The sequence below is a fragment of the Pan troglodytes genome, chromosome 19, assembly GCF_028858775.2.
Source record: "Pan troglodytes isolate AG18354 chromosome 19, NHGRI_mPanTro3-v2.0_pri, whole genome shotgun sequence".
NCBI classification, from domain to species: Eukaryota; Metazoa; Chordata; class Mammalia; order Primates; family Hominidae; genus Pan; species Pan troglodytes.
The window spans coordinates 15,611,970-15,638,159 of record NC_072417.2 but is presented as its reverse complement, the minus strand read 5'-3'; the positions used below and the strand labels follow the sequence as shown (position 1 = coordinate 15,638,159).

General features: G+C 49.9%; 2 protein-coding genes and 1 long non-coding RNA gene across 7 annotated transcripts; 1 reads left to right on the top strand and 2 right to left on the bottom strand.

Moving 5' to 3' along the window:
- Positions 1 to 178: 178 nt before the first annotated feature.
- Positions 179 to 6,109, bottom strand: LOC134808851 (uncharacterized). The gene is made up of 6 exons (XR_010152772.1): positions 5,948 to 6,109; positions 4,389 to 4,479; positions 1,888 to 2,049; positions 1,188 to 1,302; positions 927 to 1,111; positions 179 to 802 (listed from the first exon to the last, which is right to left on the bottom strand). It is a non-coding gene; the product is annotated as an uncharacterized LOC134808851 (long non-coding RNA).
- ZNF232 (zinc finger protein 232) lies at positions 6,094 to 16,999 on the top strand. Of its 5 annotated transcripts, none has more exons than XM_063798235.1 (5): positions 6,094 to 6,359; positions 10,444 to 10,920; positions 12,857 to 13,331; positions 13,673 to 13,799; positions 16,200 to 16,999. In XM_063798235.1, exons 2-5 carry the CDS (start codon positions 10,499 to 10,501, stop codon positions 16,907 to 16,909), a joined length of 1,734 nt encoding a protein of 577 aa, XP_063654305.1. In that variant the 5' UTR covers positions 6,094 to 6,359; positions 10,444 to 10,498; the 3' UTR covers positions 16,910 to 16,999. The 5 variants fall into 5 exon arrangements, with proteins under 5 accessions (XP_063654305.1, XP_016786815.1, XP_001164785.3 ...); XM_063798237.1 differs by lacking the exon at positions 6,094 to 6,359 and adding an exon at positions 11,501 to 11,644 and having other exon boundaries at positions 10,834 to 10,920; positions 16,227 to 16,999; XM_063798236.1 differs by lacking the exon at positions 6,094 to 6,359 and adding an exon at positions 11,501 to 11,644 and having other exon boundaries at positions 10,834 to 10,920.
- On the bottom strand, positions 8,335 to 25,446 carry ZFP3 (ZFP3 zinc finger protein). Its single transcript, XM_063798240.1, has 4 exons — positions 25,046 to 25,446; positions 10,602 to 11,381; positions 9,266 to 9,332; positions 8,335 to 8,559 (listed from the first exon to the last, which is right to left on the bottom strand). Exons 1-2 carry the CDS (start codon positions 25,346 to 25,348, stop codon positions 11,076 to 11,078), a joined length of 609 nt encoding a protein of 202 aa, XP_063654310.1. The 5' UTR covers positions 25,349 to 25,446; the 3' UTR covers positions 8,335 to 8,559; positions 9,266 to 9,332; positions 10,602 to 11,075.
- Between the last annotated feature and the right edge of the window lie 744 nt (positions 25,447 to 26,190).

Sequence of the window (26,190 nt, the reverse complement as noted above, 5' to 3'; positions counted from 1 at the left end):
CAGCTGCTTTTGTTCCCGGGAAGGACGGAGCTGGCGTTGCAGCCGGCCGCTCCGGGAGGGCCCCGCAGCGGAGGGTCGGGGCTGGGTTGGGCTAGGGAGGGGGCCCAGGGCTGGGGCCGGTTCGGCCTCCCGGGCGGCGCGCAGGCCGAGGAACTAAGAGGACCGCTGGGCCGCTTGTCCTTTGGAAAAACCTTGATGGAAAAACCTTTTCGGGGAGCAAAAAGCTGCAACGTGTGACTAAGCATGGAGACTCCAGGACACTGCCAGCTGAAGGCCTGATCACCCTTCCCACCTGCAAACCCGACCACCACCCACCTTGCTCTTCACCCTGTGGCTGATGGTGTCACCACTCACACAGTCATCGGAACCAGAAATCCAGGGCCATCAATGCCCACTCCTTCATGTGTTCACCCCACACTTACTGAGTCCTGACTGCAAGTCACGCTTACCCTGAGATCCAGGCATCCAGTCCTGCTGTTTTGAGCTATAACCTCTCTTCTGCGTGCACCACCTTCCTTCCCCTGCCACCCCACCGACCCACCCTCCACCCCGCAGGACTTCTCTGGCCAGACTCCCTGCTCCAGCCCCCTGACGCATCTCTCTGGCCCCACCCTGACCCCTCTGATCCATTTCTCCCTCTGCAGCCAGAGTGAATGTTCTAAAATATCTTGATGTTCATTCCTCTCTTCAGCTCCAAATCCCTCCATGGCTCCCCATTGCCTACGTGATCTAGTCCAGACGCTTTAACTTGGCAGTCAAGGCTCCTCAGTCAGACTCCAGCCTGCATCGTCAGTTTCACCTCCTGCAAACCCCCACAAGTTCCCACATTCACACCTCCTGAACTTCACTGGTGCTCAGACACCAACTTTTTCCTAGGTGAAGTGGGCCCCCAGCCCGCCCCAGCAGGTACCCGGGTGCACACTCACTGAGCGTCCTCAACCTCTAGCAAGTGGCTGTAGGTGGCGATCTCCTGCTCCAGCTGTGTCTTCACGTCCAGAAGGACCTGGTGCTCGTGGTCCCGGTGCTCCGCGTCGCAGCAGAGCTCGCACAGCTGCTGCTCCATGCTTCTGATGAGCCCCTGCAGCTGGGCCAGCTGGGTCCCGTAACACACCTCCAAGCAGGGGTCTATAAGGCTGGGCTCACCCTGGGGTGACAGGTACAGGGTGGGGAGGGGACAGAGGCCCTACCTTGCTGAGCTGGAATGTCTCAGGTTCTGCACAGAGATGTAGAGCTCCGTATCTCCATCCTGCCGCTCTGCAGGGCCTCTGTGTTGGTGACCACCTCGCAGTTCAGCCCCTCTCTCTGGAAGGCAGAGTGGGCCACAGGGGTTTAAGGAGATTTTCAGAAGTGGGGCACAGGAAAGGGGCTGAGAACCATCCCCTAGCCCCTCCCTGCCTCTATGGGGCCCCAAAGGCACCTGCACACAAAGACCCTCTGCACCCACGTTGGACCTTGGAGGAATTCAGCCTGCTCTGCGGTTGTTTGCATTTCTTACTCCTACCAAACTGCGGCACCTCAAAGACAGGCACTGGGTGTTATTCTTTTGCACCTGTTGCTGTCCCTAGGACACTGGAGACACTCAGCCTGTGCTTGCCAAGGGTATGCGTATGTACTCAAATACACACATCCTGTAAACAGCTGTGGTGGAAACCCAAGACCAGACTTGTAGAGACCTGGATCTATTTTGCAGGCCACAGTGAAGGGCTGTGTGAGCTTGAGTCCTCTCTGAGCCTCACATTTTACATCGAAATCATGAGGGGCTGGTCCAACTGGTTTCCAAAGTCCTTCCAACTGGGACAGCCTGTGGATCTGCCAGCGTTCCAGCTGCACCAGCATGCAGCACATGTGCCCACATGTGTGCACACCTGCTTACATACGGCCACCCACCATGCTGAAGAACCAGCCCTTGGCATCCTTGTAGCTCTTCTCCACCAATTTCTTGTCCTGGTCATGCATCTCATTCAGGATCCAGCTCAGGTTCACTCCAGGCACAGTGTCCATCTTCACACTGACATCCTCATCCACCTGACCTCAAAGGGCCTTCATTTCCTGGGCAGAGAGGACAGCAGGAGCTCACCCAAGGCCATCCTGGGGAAAGACCCTGGGGCCTGCCTTCTTTCCCTCGGAGAGACAGGTACAGATGACAGACAGACAGACAGACAGACAGACAGACACAGATAGGCCAACAGCTCCTCACCCTGAAGGTGGAGGTGGATATTGTCATTACTCAAACATACAGGGCTATGAATATCAGCAACCTCCCCCAACACACACTGTGACTCGGGACTGGACTTCACCCATCCCCAACAAGTGCTAAGCCCCGAGAGATGACAACCCCCCAGCACAGTGGAGGATGACCACAGGTGACCTCACTCACTGCCCTGACCTTGCCCCCACCACTGCTTTGCCCCCACCACCAACCCCACAGCACAGGCATGCAGAGAGCAACCCTACGTTGGTGTCACCGCGCCAGGCCCCATTAGCAAATGTTAATCTGCTGGAAGAAAGCAATGGTATAACCAGCCTCAAAGCCAGGGGGAAACACCTTCCGGGTGTCCTGCTTCTTGGGGAGTAGGCTCCCCCAGCTTAGAGCAGCACAGAACTCGGCTGAGAAGGAAGCCACAGGAGAGGGCACGTAAGGCCTCCTGACTGCCCCGGCAGGACCTTGGATCTCTATCCTTGGGTTGAGCCTTGGAGTTCCTGGGACCTAGAACCTTCTGGAAAGGAGAGGCAGGAGAGGGGGCAGAGAGGTGGGGTGGATACAAGTCCGACAGACCTGAAGGAGGGTCCCTGTGCAGCCGTAGATAAATCCCTTAACCTGAGCTTCAGTTTCTTCACAGGTCAAAAGGAAGAAAGAGTATCTTTCTCCCAGCTGTTTATCAGCTGAGATGATGGCTGTGAGTCACTTGTAGTGCTGGGCAGAAGTTCCTTGTTTTAATGACTATCACTATTATAATTAATTATAATAATTAGCATTGTGTGTTCTTACACTGAGTTACTCATTAGTTAGTTAACTGCAGTGAGCTGAGCCTCAAGGGACAAATGAAGTCTATTTGGGAAGAGGGGCTCCTCCAGGCCTCACCCAGGGTCCTCTGAGGGTCAGGGCTAGGCATCCATAAAAGATGGGAACTGGACTGGAAGCATGGCCCAGCCCAGGGGGGTTCTGGGCCCCAGCCTCGCTTGCTTCCAGGTGAATTTCTGCTGCATTCCCTGAGCTGACCTCACTTTAGTGGGGGCTGAAGGAGGACAAAAGAGTTAATTTTCAGATAATCAGGTAATTCATGAAATAAAAGCCCACCTATTCAAAGCTTTTATAGGTAGCAGAAGCTAATGTAGTAATGTCCAATTTGTAAACCTGAATTCCACAAAATAAAACCTACCTGTTAGGGAGCAGTCTACTTTGGAACTTCGAGAAAAGAGCCTAAATGATCAAAGTTTGCCTTCATAAGATTTTAAACAGCTAAAGAACCAAACTCCAAGAGGACCAAAACTGAGAAAAAGTCAGAGTCTGATAATCTCTTTGAGGAAGAGGGGTGATCAGAATGTGGCTTAGGAGAGGTTTCTTCATATAAATACTTGATAGTGATAGAGGCAGGACAGGAAGTTGAGAAATTCTAAGCAGATGTGGCAGGCCCCCAGTGAAACCCCATCTTTGAGCCAAAAAGCCTGAAACCCACAGCCCAAAGTGAGAACTTCTATTCCTGTTTGCTTACTCCCTCCCGATTGGTTCTTTCTGAATAATGTCTTATTACCAATCAAATGTTGCCTTTTCCAAAAATACCTATGGCTGCCCCACCCTCATCCTGTGCCTATAAAGACCCCAGACTCAGTCAGTAGATGAGAGAGATGGCCAGACTTTCAGGAAGAAATGGCCAGACTTTGGGGAGAAGATGACCTGCCCTTTCTATCCCCTCTCTAGCTCCCCTCTCTGCTGAGAGCCACTGTGATCACTCTGTAAAATTCTCCACCTTCACCATCCTTCAAGTGTTCCACACAACCTCATTCTTTTTGGATGCCAGACAAGAGCTTGGGACCCACCAAGTTTGGCTACCCAAAGGCTGTCACACTCACCCTTTGCCCTCACCAGTGGCAGGTAGCCACCCCACGCAATGGGGCTAGGGGCCAGCTGAGCTGTTAACACATAGCCATCCTCAAACAGTGGTGCTAAGAGAGCACTGTAACACTCCCTCTGGGGATTTGGGATCACAGGCACCCCCACTTGGGCAGCACTGCAGACCCCAAATGGAGCTTGCTCCTGCAGCTGCCCAGAGCAGCCAGCTAGATCCTGCAGTCGTTTGCTCATGCCTGGTCTGGTCACAGGCCCCGCAAAGAGCTTGCTCATGCTGGTGCCTGTAGTGGCCAGCCAGATCCTGCACTTGCTCACTCACCTGCACACTCCTGCAAGAGGTTGAGCACAGTGGGCTGAGTAAACAGGGCACCCCTGTCTCGAGTCCCACGAAGGAATCAAGGGAAAAAATCCTGTATCAATAGGAAATAAGACTGTCACTACCATCCCTGAGGGAGGGAGCGCATGACTATGGTAGAATAAGTGAATGCTAGCCAGTAATCTGCCAATATAGTCCACTTGTCTTGATTTTTTTTTTTTTTTTTTGAGACGGAGTCCCACTCTGTTGCCCAGGCTAGAGTGCAGTGGCATGATCTCGGCCCACTTCAATCTCCGCCTCCCAGGTTCAAGTGATTCTCCTGCCTCAGCCTCCTGAGGAGCTGGGAGGAGCTGGGATTACAGGTGCATGCCAGTACACCCAGCTAACACCATGTTAGCCAGCCTGGTCTTAAACTCCTGGTGATCTGCCTGCCTTGGCCTCCCAAAGTCCTGGGATTACAGGTGTGAGCCACCCCACCCGGCCTCACTTATCTTGATTTTTAATGCCCTTAGAGTGAGGCCACAATCATCTCTTGCTTGTACTATTATCGCAGCCTCCTAACATGCCTCCCTGATTCCAACCCTTCTCTACAGGGCAGCTGGAATGTTCTTCCTTCAGAACAAATCTGATAGTGCCATCCCCCTCTCTAAATTTCCACAGTGATTTCCCACTAACTTCAGCCTGAAGTCCAAAGTCCTTATTGTGACATATATATTCTCATGTGACCCCATTTATTCACTTGTGCTGTAAATATTTATTGAGCTTTTTTTTTTTTTTTTTTTTTTCTGAGACGGAGTCTCGCTCTGTCGCCCAGGCTGGAGTGCAGTGGTGCAATCTCAGCTCACTGCAACCTTTGCCTCCCGGGTTCAAGTGATTCTCCTGCCTCAGCCTCCTGAGTAGCTGGGATTACAGGTGTGTGCCTCCACACCCGGCTAATTTTTGTATTTTTTGTAGAGAGGGGGTTTCACCATGTTGGTCAGGCTGGTCTCAAACTCCTGACCTCATGATCCACCCGCCTCGGCCTCCCAAAGTGCTGGGATTAGAGGCGTGAGCCCCCTCGCCCAGCCTTATCGAGCTTTTAATATGTGTTAAGCAGCGGGTGCTACAAAGCAGGGTGAGCATAAATGGACAAGTCTCTGGCCTGATGGAGCCTATAATTGTAGAAGAGAAACTAATTAGAATCATTAATAAAGTTGCAACCATAAGTGCCAAAAAGGAGAAGCATATGATACTGCAGTGGGGAGTCTCACCTAGTTGGGGAAGGCTTTCTGCAAAGTACTTACCTTTCCTTCCTATTATTTACCCATGAACTCTCTGCAGTTCCCCAGGAATGTAGGCACCGCCCTCTTGCCCTGTGGCCTTTCCACGAGCTGTTCCCCCTGTGAAGGTTGCTCCCTCCGTACCTAGCTCCATCACTTTTCAGTACTTGCTATGTGTTGGGTACCGTGATAAGCACTTAACATCAATTTTCTCTTGTATTTACCTCAGTGAGTGCAACTGTTAACCCTGTTTTATAAATAAGAAACCACGCTCTAGAAAGGCAAATTTGCCCAAAGACTCACAACTAGTAAGTGAAGAAACGAATTCAAATTCCGGTCGGCCCGACTCGAAAGCGGTCTTGGCGGTACAGTCTTGGGTCTCCCAGTTCCTTCCTGTTCAGGCCTCACGTATCTGCCCGCCTTTCCTGACAGACCCCTGGTGAGGGTCTAGTGCCTCCACGGGCCACGGGCATCGTAAGGCAGCAACTGTAACTTGTCGCCCGCCCCACTAGGCTGAGCTCTTCCCGGACAGGCACTGGCCTTTTCCCTTTGGTCGGCTCAGTGACTCCAGGTAGACGCCCCTCAGACACCACACGAGACGGCGGCTCACATGGGCCAGAAGTGTTTCCCCTCTCCCCCAGCGGCTTGTCTAGGAAAACATGAGGACTCGGTTCGACTCGATGGTGCGGGCCCAAGCCCCGGGAAGCCGGGAGTGGTGAGGCGGCCCCCGGGAGCGGGGCCGGGAGTGGTGAGGGGGGCCGCCCGGAGCGGGGCCGGGAGTGGTGAGGCGGGCCCCCGGGAGCGGGGCCGGGAGTGGCGTCGAGCAGAGAGCCCGCAGGCGGGAAGTCCTCTCAATGAGCATCTCGAGCGCTGCCCGCGGCCCCTCCTGACTACTAGTTGGGGCGGGGACAGCATGGGCGCGGCCGCCAAGGTAGCGCCGAGTGAGGGGAAGACTGATGGGCGCCTGGAGACGAGCTCCCACAGCGGCCACGCATTTGGAGCTGGGCGTCGGGGCCCGCCCGTCCCGCCGCGCCGCTAGCTGTCCCCTCTGCCTGGTCTCCGTGCCTTGCGCCCCTTTGTGCCGTCCAGCCCTACAGCTTTGAGGCCCTTTCGGCGCACGCACCCCGCCCCGATCCCCCGGCGCTGCCCCAGCCTTGACGGCCGGGGAGGCTTTCCCTAGCCCGGCGCCTCGAGGACCGCCTCAGTGGCCAAAGGCGGCGCGGGGTGCGCCCGGGCTGTGTCCCCGGGAGGCTGGACCGCCAGTCCGCGCATGAGGCCATCTGTGAGGCACGAGTGCAGGAGAGTGAAGGAGACCGGGGCTTGCTGAGTAAGGACCTCCTTCAGTGACTGGAAGGTTATTCATGGGGCCTTCTGACACTCTAAAAACGAAATTTCTCCGGGGTTTGATGAGTATCAGGGTGGTGGCTTCTTGAGTTTTGAGCAGGCATCACAAATCAATCCCTCTGGAATATAGAACTGCCTCTGTTCCGTTTTGGGTTGTGTGTGTGTGTGTGTGTGTGTTTTTGGAGACGGAGTCTTGCTCTGTTGCCCAAGCCGGAGTGCAGTGGCGCCATCTCGGCTCACTGTAACCTCCACCTCCCGGGTTAAAGCTATTGTCCTGCCTCAGCCTCCCGAGTAGCTGGGATTACAGGTGCCCACCACCACGCCAGGCTAATTTTGTATTTTTAGTAGAGAGAGGGTTTTACCATGTTGGCCAGGCTGGTCTTGAACTCCTGACCTCAGGTGATCCACTGGCCTCGGTCTCGCAAAGTGCTGGAATTACAGGCACGACCCACCACATCCGGCCCTCTGTTCCTTGTTTTGAAATAACTCAATTAAAAGTCAGAGGCTCACTGGCCACATCTCCTTCCACCCACCCACCGCCCCACCCCCCAAAAGATGCCTCTAGCAAATAAAATGAGACATCCTGATGCCTTCCTGGCTCGTTCCAGAATTTTTAGCTTTGACTTTTGACGTGGGGTCCTTCTACCTAAAGTCCCCGCCCTCGCATCAGCCCCCAGTTTTCCTCTGTCTTAGCTTGGGCTGCCGTAACAAAATACCATAGACTGGATGCCAGACAACAGAAATTTATTTTCTCAGTTTTGGAGGCTGCAAGGCTGTGACGAGGGCCCAACATGGTCAGGTTCTGGTGAGAGTTCCCTGGCTGCCTTCTCACAGGGTCCTCACATGGCAGAGAGAGAGGGACCCAAAGCCCTCTGGTGTCTTGTTTGTTTGTTATTTTTTGAGACGGAATCTCACACTGCTGCCAGGCTGGAGTGCAGTGGCCCGATCTCGGCTCACTGCAACCTCCACCTCCCAGGTTCAAGTAATTCTCCTGCCCCAGCCTCCCAATTAGCTGGGATTACAGGCACCCACCACCACACCCGGCTAATTTTTGTATTTTTAGTAGAGAGGGGGTTTCACCATGCTGGCCAGGCTGGTCTCGAACTCCTGAGCCCAGCTGATCCACCCGCCTCGGTTTCCCAAAGTGCTGGGATTACAGGCGTGAGCCACTGCGCCTGGCCAGAATTCAGTCCTTACAGAACATCAGAGAATCCATACAAGGTGAGAGAGAGGCCTTATAAATGCATTGGGTGTGGGAAAGATTTGAAGGGGAGCTCACAACTTATTCAGCATCAAAGAATTCACAGTGGAAAGAAACTTTATGAATGCAATGAATGTTCAAAGACTTGTAATCAGAGCTCACACTTTATTCGACATCATAGAATTCATAGTGGAGAAAAGCCCTATGAATGTGACAAGCATGGGAAAGCCTTCAGATGGAGCTCAGACCTTGTGAGGCATCTGGAAATTCATATTGGAGATAAAGTTTTGGAATGTAGCGAGCGTGGAAGAATTTTCAATCAGAGCTCAGGTCTAATGCAGCACCAAAGAAACCATACAGAATCATAACCCTAGGAAGACAGTAATGATAAAGATGTCAGTATGTACATATAGGAAGAGAGAAGGAGAGTTTGTTTTTGTCATAACTATTTGGAAAATTGTAAGCTTCCTAAGAGCCATTTTCATCTGATTCAGTGTATAGTACTTAGTCTCAGGTCATGTGCAGATATGTCCTTCCCAAATGCTTACCACAAGATAAATCAGAAATCTTGACTGGAATAAGCTTCTAGTTCCTTTGCTTTATCATCAGAGGTTCCACACCACAGGAAAATCTTGTAAATGGTGGAAGCTGCATAAAGCACCATGATCATCACAAAATGGTGTCCTTGTGTGTCCTGTTTAGCAGCACCGAGAATCTAATAGCTTTCCCCTTGTCTTTTTTTTCCTTACTATGAATTGTGCCAGGGGAACAGTAAAATGGGTATGATATCCTGAACTCTAGGGTGGATGTCTTTCTGGGACAGAATCTAATCCAAAAGTCTGCAAATGGACTTGAGGTTTTCACATTAGTATAAATGTCAATATGTAGTTTAGGGAATTTGCCTTATTCCTCCATTCCTAGCAAAATTAGATACAGAAGCAGCTAATTAAATCAGGAAAAGGAAACTGACAGTAAGTCATAGGACCCATTGTCTTCTCTCATGTAAAAGTAGAAGTTGTGATTCAATCTGTTCTGTAGGATTTAAAAGTATAATGGCACATTGAAGTTTGACATACTGAAATTCAGGCTCTGTCAATTTCATCTCTGTAACCTTTATTGTTTCTGAGTCTTGAGTTTTCTCATCTGTAAAATCAAGATAATGACATTAATACAATCCCTTGTGGAGCAACTGTGAAGACTAAATGAGACAATTTCATTAAGTTCCTGGCATAGTTATAGACAGTAGTAGACATTCAACAAATGATAACTATTTTTATCCATAGCTCCTACGTGCAGTAATTATCAATGGCACTTTGAAGGAAAAAAGATAACATATCCCCCAGCCATGGGTGTGTTAATGTGCATTTTCAAGGATACTATATCTTGGAGAAACAAATTTAATAATCTGAGAATCTGAGAACTGTTACTATGGTACTACACAGTTGAACAACAATTTTTCTTGGAGAGACTAGGATTAAGCTATTTTATAAAAGTATTGAGAGACTGGATCAATCAATATCCTGCATATTTGATAGTGAGATAAATTTATTTTAATTAATTTTTTTTTTTTTGAGACGGAGTCTCGCTCTGTCGCCCAGGCTAGAGTGCAGTGGCACAATCTCAGCTTATTGCAACCTCTGCCTCCCGGGTTCAAACGATTCTCCTGCCTCCTGAGTAGTGGGGACTACAGGCGCCCGCCACCACACCCGGCTAACCTTTTTCTATTTTTAATAGACAGGGTTTCACCATGTTGGCCACCATGTCTCAAAAAAAAAAATAAAAAATAATCGGCCGGGCGCCTGTAAACCCAGCACTTTGGGAGGCCGACACGGGTGGATCACGAGGTCAGGAGATCGAGACCATCCTGGCTAATATGGTGAAACGCCGTCTCTCCTACCAAAAAAAAAAAATTAGCCGGGCGTGGTGGCGGGCGCCTGTAGTCCCAGCTACTCAGGAGGCTGAGGCAGGAGAATGGCGTGAACCCGGGAGGCGGAGCTTGCAGTGAGCCAAGATCGCGCCACTGCACTCCAGCCTGGGCAACAGAACAAGACTCCGTCTCAAATAAATAAATAAAATAAAAAATAACAACAACAAAAAAACACCAACCCCTATTTCCCCCATCGCAATAAAATTAACCGTAGAATTCTTTTTTCTCCTCCCCTCCCGCTACGCCCCAGGAATTGTATAGGCTAGTGGTTGGGGAATATTTTTTCGTGGAAGGGACCGTCTTCCTTAGCTGTGGCCCTCTCATCAGGTCTGGGAAGAGGTAATTGGAAAATAGAACTCATGGAGAAGTGTTACCACAGGCCATGGACAAGGCCAGAATTTCCCTGACATCTGTCCGCCAACACCGCCCTTCAGGTACAATTCCACAAGAGACCCCCCCCAAACTTGATGAAGTCACCCGCTTACAGGGGCTCACTCTCCACCTGCGCAAGGACTGCAATTCCCAGGGGCCTCCAGGGCACCCGGCCGCTCCAGTCCAGTCGTGCAGGCGGCGCGCTCTTTCTCGCTCCGCTCAAGTCCGGGAACCGGTTCCCGGGCTCCCAGCCTCTCGGCAGCGCCCAGGGACCTGGGCCACAGTCCGCGAACGGAAGCCGGCGGCGAGGAGGATTCTGGGAGTTGGAGGCCGAGGCTGCTACCTGCGCAGGCGCAAACCTGCAGCTGGGGTGAGGGCTGTAAGTGGCGCGATTCGCGGCAGCGCCCCGATGGAACCTCCTGGTCCTGTGACGTGAGTGTTGGCGGCGGCTTCCCCGAGGTCCACCTCGCGGCTTGGCTTTTGCCCGTCCCGCAGGCAGCGGCGGCTCTGCAGTGAGCAGGCCTGGCAGGCAGCTCCGCGGTTGTGTGTGGAGAGGGGTTTGGGTTGCCCACGGTGCCCGCGCTGCGCTACCCGCGTTGCGTCGCGTCACGTGCCGTGGAGGGGGGTCTTGATGTTCCTCTTCTCTTTTCTCGAGACCCCTGGGTAGGGAGTGAAGGGTGGGAAGGGGAGTTGTACCTGGCCTGGACGACAGCCCCCTCCCCGGGCGGGCACCTGCCCGAGGCCGGGGTAGAGAAGTTTTGCCGGGGCCAGCGGCGCCGGGCATCACCCTGGGAGACGCCAGCTCCGCGTTTTTCCTCGCGCCTCCTTTGTCTTAGGCCAGCGGTCCCCCTTTGTGCTCCTTTTGTGGCCTCTGATGCGTTCCACCTCCTTCCCTGTGTGAAAGGAAAATAAAATCTCAGGACCCCAGACTTACTATGACAAAGGGAAAAGTTAAGCTTGGAAACTGAGTCACGGAAAAAAACTGCTTTTCCTTTTGTTCCTAAACCGATAGCTGCAAGATAGAAAGCAACATATGCCCCCAGGTGGCCTCCCTCACCCTGGCAATGGAAATGAACAGCCGAGCTTCACCGGACAGGACTAGAAATCGTTCCTCCACCCACCCAGAGACAAAGCGTATTTGACTTCTTCCTCTACTGTATGTCTACCTTATCTTGTGTAAAATGCAGATTTACTGAGCACGAGACAAATTCATAACTGACTTCCTCTTTTCACGTGCAACATGTGGATTCAGCGAGCTCTAATCAAATCCTCACAAGAATGTGGCCACTTACCTCACCACATACCCTCCCTCTTCTCTCCTCCTTCACCTCCTGCCAGCTTTCTCCCCATTAAATTGAAGCCCTCAAAACCCTCTTTGGTAAAAGTGCGGGCCACGGATCCTACTGTGGCTTGTGTGTCTTTTTCCTGGGTGCATCCTCAACCTTAGCAAAATAACCCCTAAATTGGTTGAGACCTATCTCAGATGCTTTTTTGGTTTACACCTGTTAGATTTCCTTGACGCAGGCCACCGTACCCGAGACTTGTTCATAGCTGCCCCTTAATAGGGCTTTGGCATTTGAATGAGATCCAGCTCCTTAAAGGGGACTTCTATTTTTCTTTTGCTGTAGCTGCTACTTCAGAAATTTTTGAAAGCAGGGAGGAGCCATCTCAGAGGAGGCTGCCTCCCCAACACATTCCACCTTGCACCGAAAGCTGCTCGGCTCTGGGCTCTGCATCTGGAAACTTGGGTTTTGCTTCAAACTTATTTCTTCCAATAGTCATTTCTTCCCATAGGCCCCCAGAACTTTTTTTTTCTTGATACATTTTTCCTGTTAATGGCATTTAATTAGTTGTATTATAGAAAACCACTTTACATCCCCGTTTCTACCACAATGCAAGTTTCTCAAAAACATTGACTTAGTGCAGCAGAATTCTGGGGAGGGGTGGAAGAAAAAGCGAGACTACAGGGCATAGGACAGGGTTTGGCTCTTTGTAGTGTTGAGTATATATATATGTTTAATGAATGAAAAAAGAAGAGGAGGATGGGCGCGGTGGCTCATGCCTGTAATCCTACCACTTTGGGAGGCCGAGGCGGGTGGGTCACCTGAGGTCAGGAGTTCAAGACCAGCCTGGCCAATATGGCAAAACCCCGTCCCTACTAAAAATACAAAAAAATTAGCTGGATGTGGTGGCAGGCGCCTGTAATCCCAGCTACTTGGGAGGCTGAGGTAGGAGAATCGCTAGAACCCCAGGGGTGGAGGTTGCAGTGAGCTGAGATCATGTCACTGCACTCCAGCCTGGGTAACAGAGAAAGACTCTGTCTTAAAAAAAAAAAAAAAAAGAGGAATGATTTCTTCTTATGTTACAGGGGGCCCTTGCAAGATTCCAGCTGGTATGAGCCTTCTGCAGAGCTAGTGCAGACTAGGATGGCTGTATCACTAACAGCAGCTGAAACTCTGGCCCTTCAGGGTACACAGGGACAAGAGAAGATGATGATGATGGGACCAAAGGAAGAGGAACAGTCTTGTGAGTATGAGACCAGGCTACCTGGGAACCACTCTACCAGTCAAGAGATCTTCCGCCAACGCTTCAGGCATCTCCGCTACCAGGAGACTCCTGGTCCCCGGGAGGCCTTGAGCCAACTACGAGTACTCTGCTGTGAGTGGCTGAGGCCAGAGAAACACACGAAGGAGCAGATCCTGGAGTTCCTGGTGCTGGAACAATTCTTGACCATCCTGCCTGAGGAGCTCCAATCCTGGGTGCGGGGACATCACCCTAAGAGTGGAGAGGAGGCTGTGACTGTGCTGGAGGATTTAGAGAAAGGACTTGAACCAGAGCCGCAGGTGGGAAGGGGGATTTGGTCTGTTATGGGAGCCAGATTGATGACCTTCAGGCTGGACCGAGGGGCAGCTGTAGGGGGAGGTGCCAAGTTCAAACCTCTCTTGGGCCAGGTAGAGCAGTTAGTATGTGTTTCTGTGTCTGTCTTTTCTGCCCTCGAGCCCTGAATGAGAAAGAGACTCTAGCTCCTCTTCTTCCCTCGTGCTGACTCTGAGGAGGCTCTCTAAAGTCTCCTTGGAAGCTTTGGTCCAAGGAGGGTCACATCTGCAAGTGTCCAGGCAGGGGACAGAAACCACACTAGTAATTTGAAGAAAATTTAAACTGAGTGGTGCCTGATCACCTCCAGGTCCCAGGCCCTGCACATGGACCTGCACAGGAAGAGCCATGGGAGAAGAAGGAGTCTCTGGGAGCAGCCCAGGAAGCACTGAGCATCCAGCTCCAGCCTAAGGAGACCCAGCCTTTCCCAAAGAGTGGTGAGGAGCAGGATTCTGTGGGGAGGAAGAGGAGAAAGAGGGACTATAAAGGGCACAGTACCTAGTACCTGTAAAGGGTAAATAGTAGTAGGTGCTTAAATGTTTGGTATCATCACAGCCTTACTATTCTTATCTCTTAGGTGAGAGACTTTGCCTGTTTCATCACTCGTAAAATTAGGAGTAAGAATAAACTACCTCATAAGATAGCTCTGAGGATTAAGCTGAACTTGGGTCTTATCTGGATATAAAGCCTGGCCAGCATCTCTTAACTTTAGGGAGCCCTAAATCAGGACCAGGAAATAGCTCATTCACTTATGCCTTATCATCTCCACTGCACTTAACTCCTAGTCTATAATAACTCTGCCCTGAGCTAGAGGCCAGCCTTGAGATCCTTTTTTTTTTTTTTTAACTCCCTGAGGCCTCGCAAAACACTTTTTAAGCCATAAAGCACTCCTATGTGAGATACAGCCTGTCATCACCTTTACCACCTCTTCCTCATGTAAACAGCCCTATCTGAAACTCTCTTATGTGTGCCCTCACCTTCTACCCTTCAGATTCACTACAGAAACTTCCTTCTTGGCCTGCATACATACCTGCAAACAACCTCTCCTCTCTCCCAGCGGCGAACACTAGACTTAGAGCCTCAGGGGCGTGAACTCTCCTTGTTGACCTCTGTAGCCTTGTGACCGTATTGTGAATATGCGGCTAACCAAGAAGAGTCTACTTGATATTTGCTTTTACACCATAACTGCCCCCCCATCACTATCACCAAACCAAGGCATTTGAAAAATCAAATTCTTCTTAGTTACAAAATGGGAAAAAATAGAAATGGAGATTAATTAGACTCTGTCCCAAAAGTATGTTTCTACTTCTTAGCTCTTCTTTCTTCCTTGACTTTTTTCCAGACTTTTTCTTGTCTCCTTTACTTCTGTTTAGTAAGCCTCTATTCATTTATCAATTTTATTACTTTACTTTCAAAAAGAAGCTAGCTATTGTGTGATTTTTTTTTTATATATAGCAAGCATATTTCAGATTTTTTTAACCACAGCATTTAACCTGAAAAAATGAATTTTTAAAAAATCAAATGATCTTGGCTGGGCACGGTGGCTCACGCCTATAATCCCAGCACTTTGGGAGGCTAAGGCAGGTGGATCACTTGGGTCAGGAGTTCAAGACCAGCCTGGCCAACATGGTGAAACCCTGTCTCTACTAAAAATTCAAAAATTAGCCAGGTGTAGTACGCGCCTGTAATCCCAGCTACTGGGGAGGCTGAGGCACGAGAATCACTTGAACCAGGGAAGCAGAGGTTGCAGTGAGCCAAGATCATGCCACTACACTCCAGCCTGGGCAACAGAGCAAGACTCTGTCAAAAAAAAAAAAAAAAAAAAAAGTCAAATGACATTGAGTTATCTTAAAGCAATTGGTTTCTGTTCTCCTTAGGCTATAGGGAGCATTACAACAGATAAAACATAAAATGTGCTATGGACATTTAAAAACAAAAAGGCAACACACTCTTTTTTTTTTTTTTTTTTTTTTTCCTTTTTGAGATGGAGTCTCGCTCTGTCGCCCAGGCTGGAGTGCAGTGGCGTGATCTCGGCTCACTGCAAGCTCCGCTTCCCGGGTTCACGCCATTCTCCTGCCTCAGCCTCCTGAGTAGCTGGGACTACAGGCGCCCGCCGTCATGCTCGGCTAATTTTCTGTATTTTTAGTAGAGATGGGGTTTCACCGTGTTGGCCAGGATGGTCTCGATCTCCTGACCTCGTGATCCGCCCGCCCTGGCCTCCCAAAGTGCTGAGGTTACAGGTGTGAGCCACCACGCCCAGCAACACACTCTTTTTCCCTTTTTAAGGAAGAGAAAGGCAGAGAGCACCAAGCAGATAGGAGGCAGGGAGCTGGAAGTCCTCCCTTTGATAAAGGAGGCAGTTAGTTGAGAGTCCTCTAAAGAGGCTATAGATTGATGCAGCTGGGAAACGGATGGGAAGAGGTGAAGGTTGCAGAGCCAGGAAGGGCACAGTTTTTTTTTTGCCTTTAGAAACCTCCCTTTTCCTTAACCCTAATGATTCTTTCATGTTTTTCCCTTTCTTCACAACATCATTCCCTGATTCCTTGAAAATATGAAAAATCCTAAAAAGACCATGCATTGTAATTGCTTTCATTTTTTCAATAAAACTTCTTTAGTGTTTCATTATGGAGAAATTAGGGGAAAAAAAGCAGATAAATGGGAGAAATTAAAAAGAAGAAACCCTCTCCTCTGTATAGTCCCATCACCAAGAGATAACTGTTGGCAATATCCAGTAAATATTCTTTGAATGTTTGTCATATATATAGTAGTTTTTAAGCATTTGTTTTCATTCCAGAAATATACATTTTAATCTAAGTGTCATTTCTTCATACATCCAGAACAGGTATATTTACATTTTCTGTCAGTTGTTACAGAAGATGGCCCAGAGCCCAAGGACAAAGGATCATTGCCACAACCACCCATTACTGAAGTGGAATCACAGGTGTTCTCAGAAAAACTTGCTACTGACACCTCCACATTTGAAGCTACCTCTGAGGGTACCTTAGAACTGCAGCAGAGAAATCCCAAAGCGGAGAGACTGAGGTGGTCCCCTGCCCAGGAGAAAAGTTTCAGGCAGATGGTTGTCATCCATAAGGAAATTCCCACAGGGAAGAAAGACCATGAATGTAGTGAATGTGGTAAAACCTTCATTTATAACTCACATCTTGTTGTCCACCAGAGAGTCCATTCTGGAGAGAAACCCTATAAGTGTAGTGACTGTGGGAAAACTTTCAAACAGAGCTCAAACCTCGGTCAGCATCAGAGAATTCATACAGGAGAGAAACCCTTCGAATGTAATGAATGTGGGAAGGCCTTCAGATGGGGTGCTCATCTTGTTCAGCATCAGAGGATTCACTCAGGAGAGAAGCCCTATGAGTGTAATGAGTGTGGGAAGGCCTTTAGTCAAAGCTCATATCTAAGTCAGCATCGGAGAATTCACAGTGGAGAGAAACCTTTTATATGTAAAGAATGTGGGAAAGCTTATGGATGGTGCTCAGAGCTCATTAGACATCGGAGAGTTCATGCCAGAAAAGAGCCTTCCCATTGAATTGAAGGGGAGAACGTCTCCAGACAGAATTCTACATTGGTCTAATCTACTTTAGGACTGGATCCCATAAAAGTTATAAGTTCCTTAAGATTTTTCCTGTGTCTTTCTTGATTTAGGAAAAACTGTTTACTTAGTTCTGCCTGTAGATCATCCCTTCGTGTCCTCTGGTGAAGACACTGATATTAATTAGGATGCTTTGGCTGCAAGTAGTAGCGAAGTTGTTTTGCTTCTCCTTTCCAGCATGATCTGCCTAGTTTGCCCACCAATAATGTCTACCTCATTAGAATTTTGTTGTTGTTGTTTGAGACGGAGTCTTGCTCTGTCGCCAGGCTAGAGTGCAGTGGCATGATCTCAGTTCACTGCAACCTCCACCTCCCGGGTTCAAGCAGTCCTCCTGCCTCAGCCTCCCAAGTAGCTGGGACTACGGGCATGTGCCACCATGCCCAGCTGATTTTTTATATTTTTAGTAGAGATGGGGTTTCACCATGTTGGTCAGGCTGTTCTCGATCTCTTGACCTCGTGATCTGCCCACCTCTGCCTCCCAAAGTGCTGGGATTACAGGCCTGAGCCACCATGCCTGGCTACTTCATTAGAATTTTTTTTTTTTTTTTTGGAGATGGAGTCTCGCTCTGTAGCCCAGGCTGGAGTACAGTGGTGTGATCTCGGCTCACTGCAAGCTCCGCCTCCCGGGTTTACACCATTCTCCTGCCTCAGCCTCCCAAGTAGCTGGGACTACAGGTGCCCGCCACCACGCGTGGCTAATTTTTTTGTATTTTTAGTAGAGACGGGTTTCACCATGTTAGCCAGGATGGTCTTGACCTGACCTCATGATCCGCCCGCCTCGGCCTCCCAAAGTGCTGGCATTACAGACGTGAGCCACCACACCCAGCCTTCGTTAGAATTTTTCACCTGGCACTGAGCAGCTGCTCGGGAAGTGTTAGTTGTATTTGTATTTATTGTGAATGGGTCTTTGGTCTGGCTCCCTTTTTTTTTTTTTTTTTGGTAGAGATGGAGTCTCACTATGTTGCCCAGGCTGGTGCCAAACTCCTGGCCTCAAGCAGTCCTGCCTCCTTGGCCTTCCAAAGTATAGGGATTACAGGCATGAGCTGCAGTGCCTGACCAGTTCCGGCCCTTTCTCAGACCCAAACTAGTCTGCTGGCTTAGACAGGGTCACATCTGCCAGTGTCCAGGCAGGGGACAAAAACCACACTAGTAATTTGAAGAAAATTTAAAGAAGTATTAACTAGTAAAAAGGGATTATCTGCTAAAGGGAGTAAAGAGATCTCTGAAGAATATAGGGGCTGGGCACGGTGGCTCATGCCTGTAATCTGAACACGTTGAGAGGCTGAGGCAGGTGAACCACTTGAGGTCAGGAGTTTGAGACCAGCCTGGCCAACATGGTGAAACCCCGTCTCTACTAAAAATACAAAAAAAAAAAAAAAAATTATCCGGGCATGGTGGTGCGCGCCTATAATCCCAGCTATTCGGGTGGCTGAGGTAGGAGAATTGCCTGAACCAAGGAGGTGGAGGTGGCAGTGAGCCAAGATCGTGCTGCTGCACTCCAGCCTGGGAGATAGAGTGAGACTCCCTCTCAAACAAGAATATAGGAATAGGCCAGGCATGATGGCTCACTCCTGTAATCCCAGCACTTTGGGAGGCCAAGGTGGGTAAATGGCTTGAACCCAGGAGTTCAAGACCAGCCTGAGCAACATGGTGAAACCCCATCTCTACAAAAAGATACAAAAAATTAGCCAGGTATGGTGGTCCGTGCCTATAGTCCCAGCTACTTGGGAGGCTGAGGTGGGAGAATCACCTGAGCCTGGGAGGTTGAGGCTACAGTAAGTCATGATCACACCACTGCACCCCAGTCTGGGTGATGGAGTGAGACTGCGTCAAAAAATACAGGAATAGCAGAAAAGGGAACAACTACTACCTCTAGGGCTGAGGGAGAATTCTCAAGAAGAAAACTTCTAAGAGCCCACACCCCCCTGACCAAGATTGAAATTCAGACCTTATTGTATAGGGTGTGGCTAGTCCAGTGTTGTGCTAGAGCCGGTCGGTACAGGCTGGCAAGAGCTAGTTTTGCGCATCCCTTCCCAAGTCTGCACTGAAGTTAGCCATGGTGGGAGTATTCACGCCATGGAAATCAGCATATGCAGCAAATGAGAGACTTTTTGGTTTTGAACTTGCTATTAGCTAGTTGATAAATATCTACCAACACAAGCCAGGCACAGTAGCAGGTACGTATAGTCCCAGCTACTTGGAGGCCGAGGTCATCCAGCCTGGGCAACATAGCAAAATCCTATCTAAAAATTAAAAAAAAAATTTTTTTTTAGTGTACCTGTTGTATAGAGTGCAAGGGACAAATGCATTTGATGAAGTTGGAGAGATTAAGTGTAGCAGATATCAAGGCCTTTTAAGCCACCTAAGGGATTTGGATTTAAGAGCAGTAGGGAGCCATTACTAGGGAGTGACACCGTCAGTTACTCAGTTGTGTACTTCAGAAAGATCACGTCATCCGCAGTGTGGAAAACTGAAAACGGACTCTTACTAGGAGACTTGTGGTAACCTCCAAGTAATATGGCTACCTAAACTGAGGGAGTGGCCATGGGGATGTAGAAGAGGAGACAGATTTGGAAAGTATGAAAGGGGCAAGATCAGTAGGACTTTTGGGGGTAGATCTGACTGCCAGGCAGAAACCAGCCCACCCTCCCTCTAGACTCCAGCTCAGTTTATGCTTCAAGCCAAACAGTGCAAATGGCTCTAAGTTTTCCTACCAAGAGCCTTAGGCTCTGTCCAGGAGCCCCATTCTACAGGCCTTTCTCAGGCACCTGCCTCTGTACACACCCAAGAGGACCCTGAGGCCAGAGGTGGCAGAGTAGCTGCCCTACAGACAGTGTGGCCATAAGCCCTGGAGGCAAGGGAGGAGAGCTGCAAACCAGGGAGCACAAGGAAATGGGGAAGCTTTGGGCTTAGGGTTAAGGGAGTCACTTTCCTCTTCCAGGCACCCGAAATTTACTGAAGCGGTGTTTGAACTGTACTACTAATCTTCAGAAGGAGGCTTTATGTTGCAATGTTACGGATGAAGAAAAAGACTAAAATAGATGAAATAGTTTGTCCAAGGCCACATAATTGATAAGTGCCAGAGCCAAGATCTGAACCTAAATATGATTTCAAAGCCTGTGCACACGGTACTCTTTACTCAGAGCTGCAAGGAAGAAAAGTGGGGCTTTTGCATTTCTAACTTGAATTGTGGAGCAGAGAAAGCCAAACTCACTGTCCCAATCACCACTGCTTCCCAGACACATGAGTGCTTGGTCCCACTGATGAGACTGTCTCTACTGCCCAGGAACCAATGGAAAATTTAATTAAATTTAAAATTAAATGTAATTGAATGGGCATGGTGGCTCATGCCTGTAATCCCAGCACTTTGGGAAGCCAAGGTGGGTGGATCACCTGAGCTCAGGAGTTTGACACCAGCCTGGCCAACATGGTGAAACCCTGTCTCTACTAAAATTACAAAAAATTAGCTGGGTATGGTGGCGGGTGCCTGTAATCCCAGCTACTCATGAGGCTGAGGCAGGAGAATCGCTTTAACCCAGGAGGCGGAGGTTGCAGTGAGCCGAGATCACGCCACTGCTCTCCAGCCTGGACAACAAGAGTGAAACTCCATCTCAAAAAAAAAAAAAAAAGATTAAATGTAATTAATTCTTGTTAATTCTGCAAATTAATGCTGTCACCTTAATTGCTTAATGGAACAATGAGAAATGAAGGTCTTTATTTAAAAAAGGAAAGCCTTGAAAGAGTTCCATCAGCCACAGAATTGGCATACACATAAACCTTATATCAAATGAGCAAATCTGGCTGGGCGCAGTTGCTCACGCCTGTAATCCTAGCATTTTGGGGGGCTGAGGTAGGCGGATCACTTGAGCTCAGGAGTTCCAGACCATCCTGGGAAACATGGCAAAACCTCATCTCTACAAAAAATACAAAAATTAGCCAGGCATGGTGGCACACACCTGTAATCCCAGCTACTTGGGGGGCTGACACAAAAGGATTGGTTGAACCTGGGAGGTGGAGGCTACAGTGAGCCGAGATTGCGCCAGTGCACTCTAGCCTGGGTGACAAAGTGAGACCCTGTTAAAAAAAAAAATAGAAACAAATTTCTTTTTTCTGCTTCCAACCATGAAACCATGATGGAGTAACAGGGACTGAATTTACCATCCCACATTAAAAAGCCAGATAAAATATATGAAACAATAATTTTCAGAACTGGGCAACAGGCAATGTGAAAGAGCCCTGAGGGAAGGGAAATAAATGAGAGGAGTCCTAGCACTGGCCCAGCTTTCTTTTCTTTTTTTTTTTTTTTCAGACAGGGTCTCATGCTGATAGTTCACTGCGGCCTCGACCTCCTAGACTTCCAAGTAGCTGGGACTACAGGTGCACAGCACCACACCTGGCTGATATTTGTATTTTTTGTAGGGACAGGGTTTTGCCATGTTGCCCAGGCTGGTCTGGAACTCCTGGGCTCAAGTGATCCTCCTGCCTTGGCCTCTTAAAGTGCTGGGATTACAGGCGTGAGGCATCGCGCCTGGCCCTGCCCAGCTTTCTATAGGGTGAGTTTCTAGGCTGCAGTGCCAGAAGGAGGAACCCAAACAGCCAGCAGACTCCCTGAGTTGAGGAGACAGACTTGAGAATTCAGAGAGGCTGTGGTAGAAGAGCACCAGAGAGGAGAGAGTCGCACAGGGCTCCAGGGATCTGCAGGTAGTTCCCTCAGTTCAACTGAGGACTGATCAGCACAAGTGTTCACAGAATGTCTCCCTCTGGACCCAGTCCTGGACTGGACAATGCCTGGGACTCGAAGGTGATTCAAACCTAGTGTCTGCCCTTGGGGAGGTCCCGGTCTAGTGGGGAAGATGGACTAAGTCAACAACTGTGAATCAATCCTTGGCCTTAGGAGCCCTTGGGAGGAAACTGCTACTGCCGGGGGATTGGAGGAGTGTCAGGGAAGGCCTCAGAGGACAAGCCCTTTGCAATGGTCCTTGAAGCTAGAAGTAAAGAAGGGTGGGGGTGGGTGTTAAATGGACAGCGGTGCCCTGGGAGGAGGGATGGAGTCTGTAAAGGCAAGGAGGCATCAAAGTGCTGGGTGTATGTGAGTATAAGCAGATCAGGGTGGCTGGTGCATGGTGCTGGTGCCGGTGCCGGGATGGGAGGTTCTGGGACCAGTTGTCAAGGGTCTTGAATGCCACAGAAAGGATTTTTCCCCCAGGATGCCATGGGCTCCAGGGGCAGGGTGAGAGTGGGGAAAAGTGTCCTGAGAAGTAAGGGGTATGATGAGAGCTGTAATTTCCAAAGCGTGGGGAGGATGGACAGGAGGCTGGTGAGGAGTATGAAAGAAAGATTTTTGAGGACGATACAGGCAAAAGATCTGATTTCTTCTTCCTTTGCTTTTCACGGCTGATAGGGATGTGTTTTTTTGTTTGTTTTTTGAGACGGAGTTTCGCCCTTGTTGCTGAGGCTGGAGTGCAATGGCACAATGTCGGCTCACCGCAACCTCCACCTCCTGGGTTCAAGCGATTCTTCTGCCTCAGCCTCCTGCGTAGCTGAGATTACAGGCATGCGCCACCTCGCCCGGCTAATTTTGTATTTTTAGTAGAGACGGGGGTTTCTCCATGTTGGTCAGGCTGGTCTCGAACTCCCGACCTCAGGTGATCTGCCCACTTCAGCTTCCCAAAGTGGCATGAGCCACAGCGCCCGGCATGGATGTGTTTAAAGCAACCTGTGGCTATCTTGTTTTTGAGTAAATGGTATGATAAATTCCCTCAACTAAAGAAACGTTTTGGTTCACCTGTTCAACACTGTACTTGCCCACATCACAGAAAAATCAGATCATCATTTGTTGCCTCTTATTCATTCATTCATTTATTGATTTTTGAGTGGCAACCCTGGGGTGAACACTATTCTACAAGTTAGCTCTGTCCTCAAGGAGCAAAGCAAAATTACTGCCCCCAGTGAAGAAGAGGCAAGATCAAAGTTTCATGTCAGAATGAAAGTGTCCTACAGTGAGTAAGTCCCCATATCCCTGGGCACTGTGCATGCTCGGGTGCTGAAGTTGATGAGAACTGGGCTGGTCTTTCCCACACTGGCATTCAAAGGTCCTCTCCAGTGTGAATTTCCTGATGAACTCGAAGGTGAGAATTCCATCTCAAGGCTTTCCCACACTCTACATAGTAGTGTTTCTCACCAGCGTGAACATGAGTGCAGAGGAATCTCCCACCTCCACCTGAAGGCATGAAGCTCTCCCAGGTCCTTCCCACATTCAGGGCACTCCTGGGATTCCCCTGCCTTCAGAGTCAGTGGAATGGAACCTAGATTTATAGTGCCTACTCTAACTAAATCCCTCCGCACCCCCATCCACATTCCAGCTTGGAGAATGAGCGACATACCCAGCTGACAAAGGGCATAGAAGCATTTGCTCTTTTCTTTCTACTTTTTCTTTTCTTTTCTTTTCTTTTTTTTTCCTGAGACAGAGTCTCGCTGTGTCACCCAGGCTGGAGTGCAGTGGCGCAATCTCGGCTCACTGCAACCTCCACCTCCCAGGTTCAAGCAATTCTGCCTCAGCCTCCCGAGTAGCTGGGATTACAGGCGCGTGCCACCACGCCCGGCCAATTTTTGTTCTTTTAGTAGAGACAGGGTTTTACCATGTTGACCAGGCTGGTCTCAAACTCCTGACCTCAGGCAATCCACCCGCCTCAGCCTCCGAAAGTGCTGGGATTACAGGTGTGAGCCATCTCGCCTGGACCGCATTTGCTCCTTTCTTGATGATTCTCTGGATAATCTGCCAGAAAGCCTACCAGACCTCTGCCCACTCCCAGCACATAACCACCGTCCCTCTTAGCCAAAGGCCTCAAATGATCAACTCCACTGTCTCTGACACTCATAACTTCCATACCTCTCTTTTTCTTAATTTTTTTTTTTTTTTTTTTTTTTTTTTTTTTTTTGAGACGGAGTCTCACTCTGTCACCCAGGCTGGACTGCAACCTCTGCCTCCCAGGTTCAAGCGATTCTTCTGCCTTGGCCTCCCAAGTAGCTGGGATTACAGGCGCCTGGCACCACGCCGGGCTAATTTTTTTGTATTTTTAGTACACACAGGGTTTCACCAGGTTGGCCAGGCTGGTCTCAAACTCCTGACCTCGTGATCCACCCGCCTCAGCCTCCCAAAGTCCTGGGATTACAGGCGTGAGCCACCGCGCCCAGCCCTTGTTTTTTTTTTTTTTTTTTGAGACGGAGTCTGGCTCTGTCGCCCAGGCTGGAGTGCCATGGCGCGATCTCGGCTCACTGCAACATCTGCCCCCCGGGTTCAAGTGATTCTCTTGCCTCAGCCTCCCGAGTAGCTGGGATTACAGGTATACGCCACCACGCCCAGCTAATTTTTGTATTTTTAGTAGAGACGGGGTTTCACCATGTTGGCCAGGCTGGTCTCGAACTCCTGACCTCAGGTGATCCACCCGCCTAGGCCTCCCAAAGTGCTGGGATTACAGGCGTGAGCCACGGCTTCCGGCCCTCCATACCTATCTTCTTAGCCCCTCTGACAGTCTTAGACGACAGTGACTTCTTTCTAAAGCCAACCCTGCCTTTCGTGTTTTGAGTCTATGCTTCCCGACTGCAAATAAGTTTAATTGTAATAATTAGATATCAAATAGTTATATTAGGCCTGGTTTGGTGTCCAGAAGAGCCTGGGCCGCGGAAGGGACTCCGTAAATATCCGTGAGATGTGAAACGTCCTCACAAACTGCAAATCCCAGCAGGCGGAGAGACAAAAGTACAGGCCCATTGATTTGCCCCCAACTGCCACCCCGACCCCACCCCGCACACGCACGTGGGAGCCTCCGCGGACGCCCCAGAGCCCGCCCGGTGCGGTGGGGGGGCGGGGTTCCTCGGCCTTCAGCGTCCGACCCCACTGGTCCCCGGCAGAAAGACCCGCCGGATGGCAGCTAATCCGCGCATGCCGCGCCGTCCTCAGCCCTCGAGCCCAACCCCCGGCTGCCGAGGTCCTGCGCTAACGAGGGGTCCTCCCGGAGTCCTAGAGAGGCCTCGCGACAGACACGCTTCCGCCTGCGCCGCCGGGGCTCTTACCTCTCGGATACCGGGCTGGCTGGCCTCTAGCGCATTTGGGGACTTTTTGGAGACGACAAGTACCAACAGAGTTGGGTCCACCAGAAGACACCTGCCTGTGAAGAGTACATGGTGTTCTTGTCCGCGGTACTGCAGGAGAGTGGAGTGGCCGTGGATTCCCAGTACTAGGAGACAAGGACATGGGAAGGACGCCTGGGGGATTGGAAAGGGGCCCGAGCTCGGGTACCGGGGCTCCTGAAATGGGCTTCCACTGTCCGGTCGGTCACTGCCCTCAAGCCACCTTCCTCCTTCCCTTATGTGCATCGTGCTGGCTCAGCGCTTCGAGGAGAGGGACAGGTGGGCGCCACGCTGCATGGCCGCCCTGCGTTTGGGACCCTTTCCTGCTCCGCAGCGCTGACGCCGCTGGACTGTTCAGGCGCCCGCTAGTGTCGGCGCTTACCCGCCGCGCCCAGCGCAGGTGCTTCACGTCGCAGGCGGCCAGCGAGTGGTTGACGACTGTGTCCACCTGCGCTGCTGAGGCTGCTCCCTTCCTCATGTGATCGCCAGAATCGTCCCCGCTCCTTCCCACTGGGCTTTTACTGAGGTCCAGCTGACCTCCATTTGCAGGGGTTCACCCAGGCAGGTCTTTTGACATAGCTTCATTCCAAAAGCTGAGGGGTGCGGTGAAGAGGAAATTATTGGGGAAGTGACTCGGTCTTTTTTTTTTTTTTTTTTTTTTTTAAGTTAAATGTTTGATTTGGGGAACAGGGTTCAGAGGATGAGTTTCAGGAAGTCCATAAATTATCTGAAACTGCATGTACATTTTTCCGGGCAGAGCTTTCCTGGTTCTCAAAGAAGATTCATGACTTAACAGCATTAAGAACCTGGCATCCGCCAGGAGTCAGAACACTTGTAAAAATTTAATGGTAAACAATCAGCAGCACCCGCCGCCACCCTGAAATTTCAGTAATAAGGTGATTTTTTGTTAAAGGCCATACAAATGGTCCGGAATATTTTAAGTTGCTAATCATGAAGAAAAACGTGTATACCAACACACGCACAATAGATAACACTTGTCCTGTTATTTAAGATGAAGGATCTCACCAAGCAAAGCAGATCAAGGACACAGAATGTACACTGTATGCAAAACCAGAAGCTAACAAGCA

Coding starts and splice junctions, on each gene's coding strand:
- ZNF232 (XM_063798235.1), top strand. CDS start 10,499: ATGGACAAGGCCAGAATTTCCCTGACATCTGTCCGCCAACACCGCCCT. Junction 13,332..13,672: donor GACTTGAACCAGAGCCGCAG/GTGGGAAGGGGG, acceptor GATCACCTCCAG/GTCCCAGGCCCTGCACATGG. Junction 13,800..16,199: donor CCAGCCTTTCCCAAAGAGTG/GTGAGGAGCAGG, acceptor TCATACATCCAG/AACAGGTATATTTACATTTT.
- ZFP3 (XM_063798240.1), bottom strand. CDS start 25,348: ATGCACATAAGGGAAGGAGGAAGGTGGCTTGAGGGCAGTGACCGACCG. Junction 11,382..25,045: donor GCCAGCCCGGTATCCGAGAG/GTAAGAGCCCCG, acceptor CCTTTCACACAG/GGAAGGAGGTGGAACGCATC.